The sequence below is a fragment of the Manis pentadactyla genome, chromosome 1 (genome assembly GCF_030020395.1).
Source record: "Manis pentadactyla isolate mManPen7 chromosome 1, mManPen7.hap1, whole genome shotgun sequence".
In the NCBI taxonomy this organism is placed as follows: Eukaryota; Metazoa; Chordata; class Mammalia; order Pholidota; family Manidae; genus Manis; species Manis pentadactyla.
In genome coordinates, this window is record NC_080019.1 from 127,722,356 (window position 1) to 127,743,774 (window position 21,419).

Below are 21,419 nucleotides of genomic sequence, written 5' to 3' on the forward strand. Positions count from 1 at the left end.
CCTAAAGTATTTACCATCTGGCCTTGTACAGAAAAAAAATTGCTGACCCACTGCTCTAGAAGATAAAAGAATGGAAGGAAATACTTTCGGTTGTTTGCTTTTTTTTCTGTAGAGAAGATCAAAAGCTATTTCTGGATATACTATGGAGCTGGGGGAAAAGAGGAGCATATTAGGTGTCTATTGCTGTGTCAGATTACCTCAAACTCAATAATTTAAAACAAACATTTATTATTTCAGTGTCTGTGGGTCAGGAATTTGGGAGTGTCTTCTGGGTGGTTCTGGCTCCAAGTCTGGAAGCTTCAGTCGTGCCTAGCCAGGGTTGCAGTTATACGCAGGCTTGATGAGTCATATGCAAACTCACTCACTCTGCTGTCCACAGGAGGCCTTGGTTTCTCCTCACATGGGCCGCTTCATAAGACTGGCTCCGAGTGTCAGCATGGCAGCTGTCCCCCCATCTCAAGAGATCCCAGAGACCAAGGAAAAGGTTGTGGTACCCTTTAGGACCTTGCCTAGGAAGTCACATACCATCATTTCTGCTGTATTCTGTCTGCTCCACAGACAAACCCTGATACATTATGGGATGGGATAATGGGGGTGCCTTTTGGAAGCTAGCTACCGAGGGGGGAGAAAGTGGCACTTTTAAATATTCCTTGAGGGAAAGATGTGGAATGAAGGGCATGTGTACTGGCAAGGAGTTAGAAATTGGACTGAAAAGGTTATGGTGAATCTGAGGCACCGAGGTAGAGAGACAAAATTATTACTAAGTGTGGTAAAGGATCACTAGTCTCAGTTTGGTTAGGAGTAAGGTACCAAGAAATGAAACTCTGGGACAGGAATGAGCGAGCAAAATAAAGTACCATGGGAAATACAATGGTGATTCGGTTACAGGGTTGTAAATTCCTTGAGGGCAAGGCCTGTGCTTTATAAATAAATACATACATTTTATATACTTTGTAGATACTAAAAATATATTTTCTATCCTCTACAGCATCTGATAATAGGGCCTTATCTATAGATACCTAATTATTATTTTACTTTCTTGCAATGTTATTTTACTACTGATTTCAGTAAGATTAACAAAATCTGAGTTCTGCATCTTTGTGTCTGTTGGAGAATGAGCCTCTCAGTTTTTGGCTTGGAAATTGGGGAGTGGAGGGGTCCCAGCTCTTCCTGCTGACAGTCTGATATGTGGCCTCAACTGCTGTTTGTTACATCTGACAACAAAGAGGAAGAGTTCTTAAATATACCTTACAAAGTAGAAGTAGAAATGCAGACAATGTCACCTGAAACAGGGATTTAAGAGATTTTGCTGGGAGCTTTTGAACTCTGAGCTATGATGGGTCTCAGCTGGGTTTAGTGCAAGACTTTTTTTTTAAGTACATAAATCTATTATAGGTGGACAAAATATATATGAAAATGACTAGAATGGACAGATGTTTGGTCTATTTTTACATCTTTGTGGGAAGAAATGTCAGGAAGCTATTTCTTAACTGAAGTCTCTCAGTGTAATTTTAGTATTTAGTCCCCCTCTCCTGTGAACAATTTTTAGAAATGATGCGAGTTATAGAAACAGCTAGTTCTTGACTGCATGCATGGTTTCTGTTGGAAGTTAACCCTTCTTGTCATGGACTGTACGCATTTCCTCAGCAGCTGGATTTAACAAGGGAGGGATTACTCTGTTTGATGTGTCTTTTGATTCCTTGATTTCAAATAACACTTTTACTCCTGTGAATTTATTTTTCAACTCTTGGTGATGTTTTTCTTTCTGAGATATTTAGTAAGGTGGTACTGATATTTCAGGACTTCTTTTCCCTTTTATAAAATAGAGAGAGGTAATTTGAGTGGGCCGAAGGGTCTGGAAATGCAGGACACCTTTTCACAGTTATTTGGTGACATGGTGTATTGCCTAGAGTGCTAAAACCTGTTGAGGCTAATTGCACAGCAGGCGCTCTGCTGGGCTCTGAATGTGTCCTTGTTGCCTTCTTCAGTGTGGCTGGGGGTATGGGACACCAGCACCCTTCATGTATCTTCACTGCTGAGAGAATGATAACCAGAGAATATTCTGGGGTAAATCTCTGCAGTGGCCAACATATTCAGTCACATTTGTGCATGTCAGCTCTACGGTAATTTTTCTGTTCAAAAAATCATGATCTAGGCCCTTGCTAACTAACAATGCACGCTAACACCGTGCCCTCCTGACTTGGGAGGTAACACAGGTACATAGCCTTACTCCCAGACCTGGTCATCATACAGGGACTTGGCATTAATCTTTGTGAGTCAGTTGGAGGTTATGAGAATCTGGTTTCTTCCAGAGCGATTATATTTGTTTCAGAACAACATCTTACTGTCAGAACCTTTCAGTAGTCACTGCAAATCTGCCATGGGGACATGCATAAACTTTTCAATGAATAAATTCCCAGTATTATGGATTTCTTCATTTCAATGTAAAGAAAGAAAAAAAGCAGTGTGTTATAGGTGGTTGGAGTGTGTGTAGCATACATAATACTTAACCCAAAGGAATGCTGAAGGCAGGGTTAATTTGTAACTGAGAATCAGAACTGAACTATTTTGACTATTGTTGCCACAATCCATGTTGTGCTTTCCAGCCCCTCCCCCACCTTCTGCTGGGTTTCCGTAACTAACCTAGGCTTATTTTTGTAGGTGCCCACTGATGGCAATGCTGGCCTGCTTGCAGAACCTCAGGTCGCCATGTTCTGTGGCAAACTGAACATGCACATGAATGTGCAGAATGGGAAGTGGGAGTCGGATCCGCTGGGGACCAAAACCTGCATTGGCACCAAGGAGGGCATCCTGCAGTACTGCCAAGAAGTAAGTTCCTTCTGGTGGCCAACAGTTATATCGGATCACATGAGTTAATTTCATAAAATTTAACTTCTTAAGTATTTGTATTTAATCTCTTGCACTGAAAATCTGGGTTCTTAATGGTTTACAGCACCATTAGTATATTGACTTTCTTCATCCTACAATATCCATAAATGTTTTTAAAAATTATGATACCATATTGCATATGACTGAGTAAAGTTTAAGACATCTTGGCACTTCCTTTCATTTGTAGACTACATCCCACTACAGCTGTACAGTCAAGGTATTGTGTTTAAAAGTCATGAGAATTAGTTCTCTCCATTTATGTTACCAATTTGATGTGTTTTCATTCATCTGTATTCAGTCTCAGTTGTTCCCTCCTTACCAGTTTTACTTTTTGAAAATTAAAACATTTACATTGTTAAAACATTGAAACTGAAAAGTTTCACTTAGAAATCTCACTTGCCACCTATCCTTGTTGATGAACATTTTATTGTTACTGATTTATTCTTCTTGCAAAAGAGAATATACTTGACCCTTGAACACTGGAGAGATTAGAAGTGTACCAACCTTCCACACACTCAAAAATGCCACACGCAGTAACAACTTTGGAATCCCCCAAAACTTTACCATTAGCCTACTGCTTAACACCTTACCATTAGCATCATCAGTTAACATATATTTTGTTCTATGTATTATGATTACTGTGTTCTTAGAATAAAGTAAGCTAGAGAAAAGAAAATGTATTTTCAAATTGTCATAAATCTCCAAAAATTTTTCCAATATATTTACTGGAAGGAATCCGCATATAAATGGACCTGTGCAATTCAAACTTCTGTTATTCAGGTGTCAATTGTGTATGTTTTTCCTTATCTTATGAAAAAGGTAGCTTACAGTAAGCACTTTGCTTTTTTAACTTACCTTTTATATCCTGGAAATCATGCCTTTGCTATTCATAGAGATCTTCATCTTTTGTGTAATTATTTCTAGTTTACTTGCTATTATTATGTAACATATTTATATCTTCCTTATTAGTTCAGTTTAAATGACTGGAATACAGGCTATTTTATCTCACACTTCTAGGCAGTTATCTGTTTTAGGATATGTGGCTATTTGTGCTTTAAGATATAAGTTCAGTTGAAATTCCAACTCAAATAATCTAATTTCAGACCCAAACTTTAACCATCATATATAGAATGAAACATAGTCTTTCAGGTTAGTTCTTCCTTTTTAAAGAAATTTTACACTTTTAAAGCAATCACTGGTGATACAAATTCACAAAATGGTTAAGAGAAGCCTGGGTTGCTTGAAGGGCCTTCTCCCAAAGATTAGCAATTTCCCTCTCTTTTAACAGTTATAATAGTCTACTTCTACAATCATATTAGACCTGCTTCTTACAAAATACCTTGCTCCAGTGCCATTTAATTAAAGAATTTTAGGCAATTCATTTCATGCATGTTGCAAAATAAACTGGGCCTCTGAATTTAACTTAATGTACTCAGTGCCTGGCAAGTAGTTAATTTAATTAGTATATTAGACAATGTATTAAAAGATACAGGTTCTGCCACAATGAGGTAACTGTTCTTACTTGAAAAAAAAGGAACATTTAAAGGAAAGAGTCTTGGCAAATTGGCAAAGCAAAATTCCTAAGCCTCCATGTAAACAATGGATAAAACCTGGCAACATTTTGTTGTAATCTTCTGTGACCTAGAAAGTTTTCTTTAGCCTTTTTGGATTCAAAATGAGTATTTAATGCATTATATATTTATAGTAATATATATTTTATATATGTTTATATTTACTTGTATGTGTAGTTTGTATCTATTTTACATATGTTTTTTACATATATATACATACATGATTTTTTTGGTACATATGTTTATGTATTTATATATGTATTTATATATGCTTACGAATGCATGTGATTTGTGATTTTTTTGTGTAATAATCTAAGGACAAAACCTCTTAAGAGTTGTGTTTTGAGAGGCAAAAAAGCCATTATCACAATATATTATGTGTCCATTAATTTTTATCTAGAAGTAATATGAACCATAATGTCAAAAGATAATTCTTATTTAAGTAGAAATCACTAATATTTAAGTCCTTTATATTTCTTTTTAAAAATGTTTATTAAGTAGTGATTGATGATAAATTCACTTCTGCTCAGATATGACATTTCTGAAATAGACATTTTGGAATCAATATAAACAGTCTACTGAAGAGTTCCTCTAGTTATGTAGTTATGAGTTCAGTAAATTGGAACTCTGTGTGTGCATGCTCATAGGTTTTTGATCCATTTCACTTTTCTGGATATGCATGCAGATTATGCATTCTGAATATTAAATAAGATTTTTTATAAAGAAAGGCTAGAACTCAAATTTGTTAATAACAGTCATTCTATTGAATGGCTATTTTCATGCATGTATCATAGTTTGCATCTGCATTTCTCCCCCATTCATTTGTTTTTACATTTGTATGATGAATAATCAGATGTTTTTACACTTGCATGATGTTTTTACATTTGTATGATGACCTTATAAAAATTACTTTACATGACCCTGAGAACAGCTTTATTCCCATACCTGGGTGGTTTCACTTGTGGTTTTAGTCTGTTGTTTGTCCATGGGTTGAGCCACAGAGTGGTTCCTCCAGTCCCAGACCTTGCCGAATCATCAGTGGCCATGGAGTGGGTGTAGGGAAGTTAGGGCAACCTGGCTGAGTGTGTTCTCCTTGGTTCTGGTCCCCGCCAAAGCAAAGAATTGAAAGGCAGAGACACAATAGCAAAGACAGTGAAAGTTTTAATTGAATTCACTCCAACGGAGGAGTGGGCCAGAGTCAAGGTAGATAAAGGCCCTGAACTTTCAGGGAAGGGTCTATTTATCATGTCCTGAGAGGTGCTTCTTTGATTGACAGGGTGAGGTCATTTGATTGACAGTTCTAGTTACACACCCATCGGTGTGCACATCTTTTCCCAAAATGCACACAGAAAAGTTGAGGCTAGGGGCGCAATTATATTTTAATGAGATTATGGTGAGGGGTCATTTGGGTGGTTCTTAGTTTTGTTTGATTGTGTCTGTGTTGGCACCTGGTTGGGACCGGTTTGGCCTGGTCCCTATAGGCAAGGAAATTATCTCCCTGCAAAGCCTTTATTGTCTTCAAGTGGAACCCCCTTACTGGATTTTTCCTTGAACCTTCTCTTCCCCTTCCCTGGTTGCTCATATCTATCTTTCTACCTAACACCGTGGTGGTTTCTCTTTTGCATTCCTGGTATTATTTGCCTCTCTCTTCTCACCGCCCAGAGGGTCTTCTGGGGGTGATACACATAGGCCAGAGTCTTAAGATGAATTAGACAAACATTAGACCAGAGAAGTAAGAAATAGCTACAACATAGGCCTTGTGAGCCATTTTAATGAATTTGGTCTTTGTAACAACAGGAAGTCATTGAAGGTGTTTTTTGTTGTTTTTTAAGAGAAGGGAAAGGTGTGGATTTGTATTTCAGAAAATCACTCTCTTTGCTTTGTCAGTCTGACCCCATATCTAGCTTCTCAGCTTCCTCAGGTCCTCGCCTGCTGGAGCTCGTCTCCTGTGCTGTCCGGTACTGTGGCCACTAGCCGCATGTGGCTGTTGAGCACTTGCAGCGTGGCTGGTCCAAACTAACAATGTGCAAGTGTGTTTCATAAATACCGTATTTCAAAGATTTACATGAAAAAAGTGTAAGATTGACATTAATAATTCTGTATTGATTTCATTTGAAATGATATGTTGTATATACTATTTTAAGCATCATGTATATGTTACTGAATTGTAAATATGCATGTTGTTAAATGAATTTAACTTTTTACTTTTTATTGTGGGTACTATGGAACTTGAAAGTACATAGATGTTATATTTCATTCTATTATATTTCCATTGCAGATTGTTGCTGTCGCCTGTACCCCTTGCCATCATGACTGGACTATATAAGAGTCTTAGATCCCATTATCTGGCAAGTGGGAGAGGGATGCAGAAGTGAGGGGTACCCCCAGACTTTCCACCAGAATTTTACTGGTGGTTGGGAGGCAGGGAGGAAGTCTTGGTTGGGACCTTTTTAATAACATCTTTCATTCAAAATGTTTTAGTACTAGATGATAATATGTATACTTTTTTAGAGCCCAGTGGTTCCCTCTTTCCCCCTCAAACATCTGTCTCTGGGAACTAAAGATGCAGTGATGAGTAGAACATAGAACCTGTTCTTAAAGGGGGATTTAAGGGGAGAAAAAGGCTCGTAAAATTTCAGCAAGATAAAAACTGGTGACGATGACACATGGCAGCAATGCTGCCGATGCTAATACCAACTTGTATTGAGCACCAACGAAGTGCCAAGCTAGGTTGCCAACTGCTTGCTCTCATTTCTCCCCTCGTGCCTCTGGGGAGGAATCCTGAGAAAGAACCTTGTTGAATTGTAACATTTAAGAACAAAGGGAAAGGGTGTCCTCATTGGAGGAGGAGCAGTGGCCTGAGACCTGGGATCAGAACTAGGAGGTGTATGTACTGGAAGTTAAGCCAAGTTAATTTCTAAAGGAGGGAAATAAGAGCGTAACTGTGATACAGATGCAAGGTGGTTGAGGAATACTGTTTGACAATGCAGAATCATGACTCTTTTACAAAATCAAACACACATCAACAATTTTATTCAATTTATTCATTAACAAGGTAACCTGTGAGATGTTAAAACTTAAATTACAGAGATTTAAATTATTTTCCTAACACACTTTAATTACATGGCTATGAACAGGAATTCTCTGAACCGCTTTGCATGGGACAGGAAACACCTGTGTTGCTGTCATGCTTCTACATTATCTACCCTTACCAGGTTGTAAAATAGCATAGTCAACAGCAAGTCACTCAGAAGAACACCCGACCCCCCACCCCCCGCAGAATCAGATAATCTTTTTCCCTCCATCTTCCCCAGGCTCTAAAAGACAATATCTGTATTTCACAACTAATACCCTCAATATTTTTAGCCCATTTCTAAATCATGGGTATTATTTTATAACAAAATGTTCTTCTTACATAGGAAGTAAAAAGGTCACCACGGTTGATCTTTGAGATAGCAATTTCAGTGGAATAGCATGGGAAGGAGTCAAATTGCAGTAGGTTACAGGAGTAACTGGAATGGGATGATGAAGACATCAGTGGACTCTTTGAAGAAAGAGCTAGGAGGCAAAGGACTTGAGGGCAATTCAAGGAAAAGGGACAGGCTTTGGTATTTGTGGTTTCTTTGTTCACTAAAGGGAAGGAACTTAAGCTAAGAGAAGCCTAAACTAAACTATGGAAAGGATAGACGGTCCTAATAAAATGAGGCTCAGGTATCCTTAGGAACCAGGGAGGAAGTAGATCCAGTGGATTAGTGATTGGCTGGGTCTTGGAAAAGAGTGGGAAGGATGAGGAAATAGAGTGGGTTAATTAGGTGGTTTCTGTTGGCAGGTGACAACTTGGAGTTGTCTTTGAGAATTTTTTAAAAAGCCATCGAGAAACTGGGTCCTCAATATTGTCACTGACAGTACTGTCTAGAATTTCTCTCCTGGGGTCTCCTTGTTTTCTGCTTATGCTTTCTCCTGTGTGTTCACCTCGCTTCCTCCTCCTAAGTTGGACTTCCTCCAGGAGGCCGCGGAAGATGGCAACCAGGAGCTCTGCGAGTACATTGTCCCAACTTGGTTCTGCCAGTGTGTACTAGATTCCAAGGAGGCATTCTGGTTGGCCTGACTTTTGGTCACGTATCTACCTTTGGACCGGTCACCTTGTCCACAAGGACTCAGTCCAGGCACTGGCCCACCTTGGCCATGAGGGTGTGTGCGGCCTGTTTGACAGCTGCACTGGCGCCACATGGCATGGGGCAAGGGGCTTTTGCTAGAAATGGAATGAAGGGTGGCATGGGGCTGAAACAGAATAATGACCACAGCCCAACACAGTAGGCTTGAAAGCACACCATGAATTCGAAGAGTCCTGGAGGTTGGACAGTGGGTAGCTGTGGAATTCATGGTGTCTTTGACTTTCAGCATCTTTTGGGAAAGAATAGAGTGGTTAGATGTTCACTCAGAACTTTTAAGCAGTGTTTGATTATTTTCTCTTAAATGGTTTATCCTGAACTTTATATAACATTCCTTACTGATATTTTAGGGTCTTTCTGCCACTTCCCACTTTGTAGATATTCTGATATTTTTCTTTAATAATAGAAAAAAATGAATAGTTTTCTTTTGTAGGATTGAATTTTTTGTGTGGTTAGAAAATGTTTATCTTGCTTTATTCTTTTTTTTTAATCAATGTTTTTTAGACACTATTAATTAATTCCCCACTAGGAAAGCCAAGGAAAATAATATTTATAATTTTCTACCTCACCTGATTCTTCTTTTTTTGTGGGGAAATGGCTGTCATCTTAACCTAGTTGTTTCCAGAATTTGTATGGAACAATGGCTTAAAAATGTATAGAATTCGAGGTTGGCAAGTATTTTTGTTCAACACCATGAAGTTACTTATCCACTATATTCTGGCATTTATCATTGTGCAGAATTTCTTTTTTAATATACAGAGACCATTCCTGTGAGTGACCATTTACAGCGCTGCTTATTTGCTAATTATATTTCTCCCAATAGTGGTGAATAAATTTTTTCTTTATGTTCTCAGTCCCTCTTGTGACCAAAACACAGATGTTTTAGAGACAACTGGCTGAGTCAGAGAGGCAGCTGTTAGCAGTCTGTAGTCCTAGGACAAAATAAAGCCAACTGAACCCATGACTGTGACCTCATTTTGACCTTTTGCTAACCAATTTAACCCCCTTGTTATTTTGCTTTTCCAAAGGATTGCTCGCATAACTGCACATTGTATCTGTTGATGCTTAGCTTCATAGGGTGTGCCAAATACTATTATTCTGTTGGTGAATTAGCTAGTTCATGTCCTTTCTAGTCTCATGTTCTTCTCAATTTGTATTCCCTGCTCTTGGTTGTTATTTGTTATTATTAATATCGTCATTTTTGCCTCCCGATTTCTTCAGTCCTGTCCTTGGTCAAGAGCCAGATTAGGAAGAAAAAGTAAAAAGTTGAGTATTTCACCTTTGCTCCTGGTTGTAAACCCTTATAAAGTTTGATTAGGAAGACAGTTTGAAATTTAGGGTTTAATTTGAGTATTTGTTTAATCTGTATTTTTTCCCAAATCATCCGAATTCATGGTACAAATTCCCTCCTCTTCCCCAATCATAACAGTTATGCTTCTGCCCAGTCAGTGTTCAGATACTTGCATTTCTTTACATTTTCTTTTTTTATTAGCAGTCAGCACCACTTGAGGTTTTTCTCTCATTTCTGCCTCAAATAAGTACTGAGGACTGCTGTGGACTAAATGTTTGTGCTCTTTCCCAAGTTCATATGTTGAAGCCCTATCCTCCCTCATGAAGGTATTTGGAGGTGCGGTCTTTGGGTGGTAACTTGGGTCAGGTAAGGTCATGAGGGTGGGGTCCTCAGAGTGGGATTAATGTCCTTGTAGGAAGAGGCACCAGAGAGCTTTCGGAGTCAGCTCTTCCCTCCCTGCTCACACAAAGAAGTAATGGGAGGCCACAGAAAGAGGTGGTCATCTGCAGGAACAGAACCTTCACCAGATGCTGACTGCTCTGGCACCCTGATCTCAGACTTCCAGCCTCCAGGATTGTGAGAAAATAAATTCCTGTTGTTTAAGCTACCCTGACTGTGGTAATTTGTTATGGCAGCCTGAACTAAAACCAGTACTTACTATGGCTCCTGTGTGCGAAAGGATTATAGGCCCAAGGTGTCGCTGAGCATTACTGTTTCTAGAGATCATGCCTATGAAGCATTTTATCCAACACTAAGAGCATGCCGGTAATCATTTAGTAACCGCTTGTGGATGGCCTGTTGGCACAGGGATTGGACTTGTGTAAACAGGGGCTCTGAAGCCCTCTCTACACTGAGAGAGCCTCCTAAGTGGGTCTTGTGGTTTCCTTTTGCAGAGACTATTTCTTTCTACTGATAGAATTCTAACAAGATTTTTAAGCAAGAGTGAGGGTGACATTTTCCCATAGTCTACATCTGCCCTCATTTTATTTTTACAGTTAAGTACCATGATAAACACTCACTAGTAGTGGGATAAACATATAGTATAGCTTTAAAATTTCAGGTAAGCATACTAAACAATCACCAAGTATGCTTCTAAAAACATTAAGCAAAGTCTAGATTGTTCCTTATATGATCCTGTGGTAGTATGTATCCTTGGCTGTTGATGAATTATGCCTTCTCTTGAATCTTGGTTGGACCTGAGACTTGACTTCAACCAGTGAAATGGAGTACAAGTAACACTGCTTCAGTTCTGGGTCTAAGTCTTAAGAAGGGTGGAAGTTTCTCATTTTGAGCTCTGGGAAGGCAGTCATGTGGAGAAGTCCACATAGGAGAGAGTGGAGTTCTCATTCAGTAGCCTTGCCTGAGATCCCCTTGCTTGCCAGCCCCAGTTAATAGCTATGTCCGCATGGCCAGCTTGGACCTTGCAGCCTTCCTTGTGGTACCTAGCTGACCTCACTGTGTGAAGAATTGCCCAACCAATATACAGAATTGTGAGAAATTCTAAATTATCATGTGGTAACTAGACTCCAAGATGGCTTCCAACAAAATGTTACTTGCTTCCCTCCTTGTATTCACATCCAGGCATGGTATCCTCCCACACTGCAGGGCTGACATGTATAGTCAATAAGATACTACAGAAATGATGGGGTGTGACTTTTGAGGCTAGGTCATAAAAGACATTTGGCTTCGGCCTTGTATACTTTTGCTCTAGTGGAAGCTGGCTGCCACGTCAGGAAGATACTCAACAGTCTGTGCGTACTGTGTGGGACTGAAGGCTCCACCAGCAGCCAGCACTGGCTTGCCAGGCCTGTAAATGAACCTCTTGGGAGTGAATCCTGTAGCCTAATCAAGGCTTCATGTAACCTCAGCTGACAGGCCCCACCCTGTAAGAGTCAGGATCACCCAGCTAAGCACTCTGAATCCAGACCCACAGAAACAGAAAAAGTGTAAGATAAGAAATGCTTACTGTTGGAAGCTACCAAAGTTTGGGATAGTTTGTATGCAATGATAGATGACCACAACAGACATTCCCTCAATCATTATTTTCCTCTGTGGTCCTTTGATCAAAAAGAGTTCTTTCCTCTGTTCTATACTAGATGCAGGAAGTGCTGCCATCACAGAAACAACTTGAAAATAACTCTATAAATTATTCATCATTTCACATCCTAAAGTGGCCACTTGCTTTAATGAACTGTTACTTTATCCAAACATTGTTCTAAGGAACTATGCATCTTATAAATAGAGCAAAATTAGGAATAATAATCCCCTTGAGACATATATTAAAACCTAGGAACAAAAGTTAGAACTTTCAGGTTTTATTTTCCTCTTTTGAATGAAATGAGATTTGTGAAAAAAATTTGTTTTTATTTAAATCAAAGACTTCGGGATGGGAGAATAAAAAAGTTGGAAATGTAATAAAGAATCTCATTCCTTTTGAAACTAAATTTAGGCAAATTTAGCAGATATTTACTGATTGCTATTCAGGATAGGATTTTGTGTCATGTGTTGCTGAGTGGCAAGACACCATTCTTGGCTCATAATAGCTTATAAATATACAACTAGATAAAATTGAAAAGAGAATTTAGAAAGTTGGAAAGGTGAAATGAGGCTGTAAAGTAGAAGGTTTTGACTGTAAATCTTCGGAAATGGGGATCTAATTCTGGAGTTAGGAAGAGCTTTGAGATTGTTTTTAGCATGAGTGTTTTTTGGTCAAGACACTTTAAGAAAAATTAGCCTGTGTCCAAGGGTAGGTTGGACTGGGGAGAGAAGGGAATTCAAATCTCAAGATGTTAAGTGTGAAAAGGAATGTGAAAGATCAACCTGGTTATTATCTACCTCATTGTGTACAAGATGCTGTGATAAGGGAGTCCTTTGTGTCAAGTGTAGCAAAGGGGGACTTCTCTAGACAGACTTTTAAATTCAGCCTTTGTTCTCAGACACCTGAGCAATCCAGGAAAGCTGCCTAACCAGTCTTAGACCGAGTCCTCCCGTTATGATAGGAATGCATGGTGTGTGCCATTAGAGTTAAATATTATAAATTAAATGAATAATTATATAAGCCCTCTCTTTTGGAGAGAACTTAACACACAAGCTCCACCACCCTCTGTATCCCTAACATTCAGAGCACCTCGAGTGAGGTAGGGCTTCGAGCAGTATTGATGGCTCTGCTAAAACACTGCGAAGCCCATCAGTTCTCTGGAAGGAGTTTTGAACAGTTAAGACTTAAGCGCTGGCAGAGATTCCAGCTGGAAAAGTTAGACAGGTGAAATGTGGCTTTGTTTATAATCTCTTTAATTAGATTTTGGGTATCCTCTCTTTTTCCTAAGTGTTCTTTTCTTAGCTAACAATATATGCTCCCTGTTTTTTTTAACCTTCTTGCTCTAAGTGAACAGTGGTTTTGTTTATAAATTAACAGGATCACAGAGCATACCATATCAGTGGCTGAACAAAACAAAAACTGTGTTCCGTAAGTTGAGAAAAGCTATTTCTTTTCCCCAGCTTTCTACAGTAAAATACATAACTGGCCAGGCAAGAATCATTTCTTAACTTTGATGTTTTCATTACACAGTAAAATGAAATTAAGATTAAATTTAAAAAATGAACAACACATGTGATCTTTAGCATCTAACCAACTTTGAAGGAATACTATATACACAGTGCTGTGGTAGGAACCTTGGTACCTTCTTGACCATTATTATTTTGTTATGTGTCTGTCCACTTTCGCAGGCTTAAAAATGACCAGTAAATTACAGGCACATATACATTGTGGTTTTGGATTTGAAAGATCCAGAAATTCATATTAGATGAAACAATTTTGAATAGAGGTGTATCTAGTTAGCTATAATGAGAATGGGTGTATTTCTGCATGAGTGATCTGTATGCTATAAGGATTACTTGCACAAACCGTAGAATTTGGAGCTAAAAGAGGTGAAATCAGTTTGAATTTTTTCTAGACGATTGTCATTGAGTCAAATTAATATTAAATCTAACATTTGTCCTTGTTATCATCTAGCTCTTTCCTAAATGCATACTCAAGTATTACATATTTGCAGCAATACAGTGAACTTCTATATTTGACATTTTATTTATCTATTAAAATTTTTTTTCTTGTAATATGTTTTCTTTTTACCTTTATTGAGGTAAATTTGACAAAATTGTGTTGTTTGGATATTTTAAAAATAATAAAATTAGCCATAAATTGACAGAGAATGAGGATCTAGGCTGTATGTGTACACATATATCTGTTTGCACTTTCACATTCATGTCCTGTCCTGTTTATTTTGGTGGTTCGCCCTCCCCAACCCCCCCACCCCCCACCTTTCTTTTTATTCAGTACTCCTGGATTAAGAGTGACTTATGCATTGGGCAAGGTTCTTTGACAGTATTCCCCACCTGTTAGTATGTGTGTATATAACAATGTACTGATATACAGTGTCAGAAACAGACTTGGGCCAAGTGATTGGGAAATGGGCTGTCCCGTTGCAGCATTTGACATCCCCTGCCTTTGCTTAAAGTCATCATTGCGACAGTATAGCACTGGTCATACTTCATTATTTCAGCAGAGTTTCATCAGCTGCAGATTGTCTCGTAACACCTGATTAAATTATAAGCAGAGACCGTATTTGCTTTCCAGTTCTCTTTCTCAGATTAGATATTCTGTTCCCCATATGCCCCATTATTCAAATAATTTATGTTGCAAAGAGTTTGATATGATTCTTTTTTGTATTCCAGAAAATTTTAAAGGTAAAAGCACATCATTTTAATCCAGAAACAGAAATGTGTTTGTCTAGGCCATACTTTATTTTGGTTTATACACTGAAGTGTAGGTAGTTCAAAACTTAAAATTAATACAATCTAAGTACTAAGAAATGGCACTTTCTTTAGTTACGTTCTACTCCATCAGTTTTATTGTATATGAAATGGAGCGACTGCTGATAGAGGATTACATGACTTACCACACAAAAAACATTTGCAATTATTTTGACACATAGTAAATCCTCAATTTTATATTTTTCTTATTCTCCTGTTGGATATGTTCTTTGAAAAAGAAATTGGTACATAAAAGCTTCCAGATGAAAACACCCATGGTCACCTCTATACCATTTTGCTATCAAGTTTTTGACTTTTTGTTCCCTGTATATGTTCGTACATGCCAACTGCTATAATGCATGTACAATTTGGGTCTTGGTTTGTTCTTCTGTTTGTTCACTTGTAACATAAATTTAGAAATTCAACCATTCCATGGGATTCCTTTTTATTTTTAATGCTTTTTTAATTCAGAATTTCAAACATAGTATAAAAGTAGAAAGAATAGTATAAGGAACAGCCCATGTACCTGTCACTCAGCTTCAATATAACACCAATTTATGCAGTTCCCATTACCCTGACCACTAACTCTGGTTTCTGCATTTTCCTAGCCACATTTGATTTCGTGGTCTTGAAGTATCTTGATCATTTGAAGTTTAGTTGTGTGTAAATATGACTTTGGGCATTAATCACTTACCCAAACTGGCCGGTTTGCAAAAGGGACTTCAGCAAAATAAAAAAAAAAATTTCCAGCTTGGATACAGAGAGAGAGAGACACTTCTTAGATTTTTAAAGTTTAAAATGATAATGTTCTGATGGTGACTAGGCTTTCGTATATTTTTCTGTAGTGAGGTAAACCACAGGTTATCACTATAAACCTTCTATAAAGGTACTATGAATCTCAGATTGTTTTTACTCTCCCTCTCTCCTGGCTGTTGGTGTTTTGAATTGCTTCAGCTCTCTTCTTTAAGAAAGTTTATGTACTGGTACATTTGCTTTCAAAGATAAAACATATTTCTATGGCCTAAACATTTCTAATTTTTCCTAAGCATCTTCCTCACCTGTATATTAATGTTCGTTAACATTAATCTACTGCTTCTTACATAAGTTGCTACTGTTTGTATAAGTTGCCACACCATGCTGGAAGTATGGAAGGCACTGAGATTGATATTTTTCTCAAAAAGCTCATAATCCAACTATAATATTATATTACTTAGATTATTTTATGTAAGACATGTGTTGGTAATACCCAATAGGAGTTTAATATATACCAAATTTCCCTAAAATTAATGGATTCTGAACTTAACAGAAATAATCATTAATATGTGTTAGGCCCTTTACGGTGCTGTCTCAGGGTTGGCCACTTTGAGGTAACACAGACACGAGTAACATTGTCCCTGCCGTCAAGGAGTATATATTAGAATAGGGCAGAAAGGTATATACTGCAGACAACAGAAAGTGGTTGGTGATCAGTTAAAAGTGGTGGGATAAAATGCTTTAGAATCAGCCACTGAAGGGGGTTGTGGGGGAGTATTGGTGAACCAGTATTTGAACTGGGCCTTCTTGGGTTTTGTTCACTTGGAAGGAAAATAGGCTACCAAAGTAGCTTACGTTTAAAAGGAACTTACTGAAGGTAGCACACACACCTCACTGGAGTGGTCGGGCACTCCCTGCCTGATCCTCATCTTGTCTGTCTGTCTCCATCTGGGGTACAAGGCACTGTGGTCCTAGATTCCCTCTCTGCATAGCTTCCTATTTTCATCCCCTAGACCAGCTGCTGCTTCCAGATTCCTTCCCCCGCTTCACCACAGGTTTTGCTCTGCACTATCTCTGGCTGACTTACTCTGCCTACCAGCTGGTATCCTCCCCCTCCTCCAGCTAGAGCCTGCTTGTATTCTGATCTCTTGAGGAAGAGAATGCAATACACAATCTGCTTTCTTCTGGCTCTAATCAGCTCTAGGGATGAAGATGCAGAGTTAAAATATGGTCTCTAATGACACTCCTTCAGGGGCCTGGGGGCTGGAGCACCACAGAGGGGAGCAAGGAGTTTGCAGCACTGGTAGCCTTAAACCAACTGAATGTGAAGCACCACAGGGAGGCTACCCAGTGCCCAATTTTGTTTGCTGCCCTTCAGCAAAGTGCGTTTTCCCTGGAAGGCAGTAAACTTGTACTTAACCCAAATGTGAGGCGCACTGTGATAAACACTGTAAAGCATCACTGAAGTAGGAGAGAGAGCTTGGCATTCTGTTACACTGTGAGTGGACGAAGTGTGCCAGCATTGGGGGCGGGCCGACCCTAGTAGGCTTGGGCAGCGTTTTTTGCAGACTGATGTTAAGGATTTTAGTAGGAGTGTGTTTGGAGCACAGTATATGTATTTATACAGCAACTCTTCCACGGAGCTGTGATTTAGGAAGATTAGTAGGAACTGAAGACAGTTTGCTTTTCAGATAACTGACACAGACCTAGATTTGCTTCTGCTTTAAGTATTTATTAATATAGCTGTAGTGATCCAAGTTTTTTTTAATTGATCAAGAAAATAATTACTCAAAATTGGGGTCACATAGGAAATGTTTTAGGAAAGAAGGGGCCATCTGAAAGTTGATTTGCTAGTGCTGTGATAGCAAGTGATTAGTAATGCTTGCTGTGTTAGTGATACATGCAAATTAAATAGCTGAAGGAACTCGAGTATCTTTGCCTCCTATATTGAGATTTGAGGTGCCGCAAAGAGAATATGAAGCCTTGAACTGATCATTAAAATTACTTATGGAGAAAAGTCAGGAACTTAAGTAGCCACAGGCACAGTTGTTTGTCTAATTATTTTAATTTTTATTCTCACCTAAACCTATAAGCTGTGCTGTTTTTCCAGCATAAAATGTTTGTCTTAAAACATACAAATGCTTATTTGTCTGTCTTGCCAATGGGTTTCAGCCCCAGGCAAGTTCGCTATGGATTCAGTGTGACCAAAAAAAATGACAGCAAAATGTTCTTGGGGTAAAAGGGTTATACCCAACTCTATTTCCAGGTGGCAGGTCAGTCACTAAAATCCCGTTCACTCAGAGCGAGTCTGCAATCAGCAAGCCGGTCTCTGCCTCTGGGCCTCTCTCTGCACAGATGTCCTCTGGGACCCTCTGTCCGCACAGCGGTCCTCCGGGCCTCTGCATAGCCATCCCGTACAGCTGTCCTCTGGGCCTCGGTCCTCTGCTCTGCTCTCCTGCAGCCTTGCAGCCCTGCCATCATGTTGCGCACGAGTACTGGGCGGAGCTCTTTATATAGAGTCAACAGCCATGTATTGCCCACAGGTGTGCAGTGAGCTAGTCAACCAGGGCCAGGTGAGAATCCTGGCCACACAAACTCTCATTTTATCCACATTGTCTCTGGCCATATTCTGAAGCTGCTTCATAAAAAAAAAACTAGATTTATAGTACTTGGATTTCTTTTTCTTTTTTTTTGGCAGAGACTTTAATGTGTTTTTTTTTTCACTGTGTCCTTTTGATTTTGTTTCTGGTTAGGGGTTGTGTGTGCACGTGGTAATCAGTTTGACTAACTGGGACTTGCTGTGCTTCAGAAGAAATTTTGTTAACTTGATTGTTGATGTTCCTCCCCTTTTAAATTAAACTTCCTGATTTTTAACAGCAATATTTTATTATCTTTGGCGGATCCAAATTAGTAACTCCTTGTCTCAGAAGAAAACTAGGTGAATTGGGTTGAAGTTACTGTTGCCATTTTCATCACTGGGGTGATCAGCAAACTGTGCCTGGGACTTAAGCTCTGTTCACATTTTATGGTCTCATCCACCTGCATATTAACAATTATCCTTGTCAGTGTTCTGGAGAGAGGAATTGAAGCACAGAAAAATAACACATGTCCCTACAATTCATGGTGGGAACTGGAAGTAAATTCTGTGTTGACTGGTCACTTTGTGAAGCTTTGGTGATCTTTAGGGAAGAAACCCCATCTTCACTGGTTTGAATTTGTCAGTATGCAGTTCTGTCTGCTAGAAAATGACCAGCTGCACAGGTTACTACTCTGCTGCACTAGATATTAGCATAGGAAACTGAAGACGGCATGCAGTGTGAGGGTGAGATCTTGCCTTTTTTCTTATCAGTTTACTACAAACAGTTGTTTTCATTGTGAATTGAAAAGAAAAAATGTGGCTTCACTGTGCCTGCCGCAGGGCTTAGAAAAAACTGCAAGCCCCTAGCAGGGTAGTGTTTCTGGGAAGTAGGTAGTATTAGAAAGTGCGGTAACTCACACTTTCAGGCTCATTAAGTCATGTCCCTCAGGGCCAACTCTCCAGTGTCGTGGAGTTTATGACTCATGTGTGCAGTCCTTTTGTGATACAATAAACAAGGAAGGAAAGGTGGTAAGAGAATTGTATTCCTGTATAGAACCATCTCACCTTTCATTACACAGAAAAAAGCCACTAGGATATTAAATTTTTAGTGGCATATTCAAGTTGAGCAGTATCTGAGACTCAAATACATGCACTGAGGTGTTAAAGAGACTTAAGAACAAAGTAAAATAAGTGGGGTGGAGATAGCTGTTTCTGTTTGGAGAGCAAGCTTAGTGGAAGTGTTTTTGAAGAGTAGCTTTCTCAGTACCTGCACCCCCCGCCCCTCACCCTGCCCCATTCTGATTCAGTATATCCTTGTTTTGTATTATAAAATGTACCTCCACCACTGAATATTCTGCATACTACACTGGTCAGTGCCTTATTTAAAATTTTTTTTTAAATAGGCCTTTTTACAAAGCAAAACAAAATAGCAGTAGACTCATAGACACTGAGAAATGACTGGTGGTTACCATCAGGTAGGGGTTAGGGGGGTGGGTGGGGAGGGTGAGAGGGATAAAGAGGCACAAAAATTCTCAGTCATAATATAAGTTGGTCATGGGGAGTACAGCATGCAGTAGTACAGCAAGGAGAATATATGGCATGGAGAATATACATCTACATTGATAGTAACTGCACTAGTAGGGGTGAGGATTTAATGATATGGGTAACTGTTGAACCACTGTGTTGTATACTTGAAACCAATATAAGATTGTGTATCAGCGATACTTCAATTTAAAAAATTGTAACAAAAAAAATCAACATTTTTAGAACTGTTTTAGGTTCACAGCAAAATTGAGAGAGGAAGATAAAGATTTCCCACATGTCTCCTCCCGCCACATGTGCACAGTCTCCCCTATTATCAACATCCTCCACCAGAGCAATGCATTAGGTGTAATTGTTGCACCTGCACTGACACATCATAATCACCATTCATAGTTCACATTAATGTCCACTCTTGGTGTTGTACACTCTGTGAGTTTGGACAAGTATATTATGACATACATTTGCCATTATAGTATCATATAGAATAATTTCACAGCCCTAAAAATCCTCTGTGCTCCTCCTAATCATCCCTTCTTCCCTGCCACCTCTGGTAACCACTGATCATTTTTCTGTCTCCATAGGTTCACCTTTTCCAGGATGACATATAATTGGAGTCATGCAGTGTGGAGCCCTTTCAGATTGGCTTCTTTCACTTAGTAAAATGCACTTAAGGTTTCTCTATGTCTTTTTGTGGCTTGATAGCTTATTTCTTTAGCACTGGATAATCCACTGGCTGGGTGAACCGGTTTTTATCCATTCTTGGTGCCTTATTTATTTATTTTTATTGATTTATTCCAGGGGTAGGCCTAGGGTGAGGTGAATGAGGCACTCAGTAATCAAAAGAAATGATATTTTAATACAATATTTAAAAAATAAAAATTAAGGCCAAAAATCTACAATGAACAAAAATACCAGAATTTTAAATAAAGATGGATCATGGTAATCCCTCTCTGAATGTCACTGACAATCATAAGCAAAATTCCCTGGATCCATGAGCCACATGGTGGATGTTGTCTTCTTGCTCTGAATCCTGACTCTCCCCCATATACGTTGCTTCCCCTGTAGCCTCTCAGGTGGAAGTGTTTTCTCTCCATGCTCAGCTTTGTACCTACGGGTAGGGAGGTCTTTTTTCCTGATGCTCACTTCCCAAACATTCTTCCCCGTTCCAACCTGAAATGGTCTTTGTGCGTGCTCTTGAACTAGATCCCTCCTCTCCTCTCCCTGTTGGAATCACCTGAAGACCTTATGCCACCTCAGTGGCATTGCCCTTCAATCTTTCAGTTTTAGGTCCTGGGCTTCTGTCATCCAAACAACAACCCCTTTCGTGATTCTTAAGGGATTTTGATATCCACCTCGATGATTCTTCCAGGATTCCAGTTCCTCAGTTTTCTTCCAGTGATCTTGCCTGCACCATTCACCAGCCATTCCTTCCATTCTTTGCCCTGCAATTAACCAATAACTGTAACTCCTCCAAAGTCATCATCGCAGCTCTGATCTTCTTAACCAGCTCACAGATTTCTTTGGTACCTTTATGCCAAAATTCTGAACCTACACCAGGATTCAGTGATAGTACAGCCTTCTGTGTCTCTCAACCTTCACATTCCCACTTTAGATTTCATGGCCCATCATTTTAACCATTCCCTTGCTCATACCTTCAATTCTTTTGACATTTTCTCTCCTCATTGTTATTTATCTGGTAAAACAGCACCCTAGTGAAATACAAGATTTATGCAAGGGAAAGCCATTTTATAAATAGATTATTTGTTGTATATTTTTCCTTCAAGTCTCTCATTATGATTAATAAATAGAAGTGA

At 39.0% G+C, this 21,419-nt stretch overlaps 1 protein-coding gene across 7 annotated transcripts in view; it reads left to right on the plus strand.

Moving 5' to 3' along the window:
- The window catches only part of APP (amyloid beta precursor protein), a 260,328-nt gene that overhangs the window by 56,489 nt on the left and 182,420 nt on the right, over nt 1-21,419 (plus strand). For all 7 annotated transcript variants that reach the window (XM_036875238.2, XM_036875241.2, XM_036875242.2 and 4 more), the window contains exon 2: nt 2,662-2,829. In XM_036875238.2, coding sequence (XP_036731133.1) covers nt 2,662-2,829 — 168 coding nt within the window. The remainder of the gene's footprint in view (nt 1-2,661; nt 2,830-21,419) is intronic.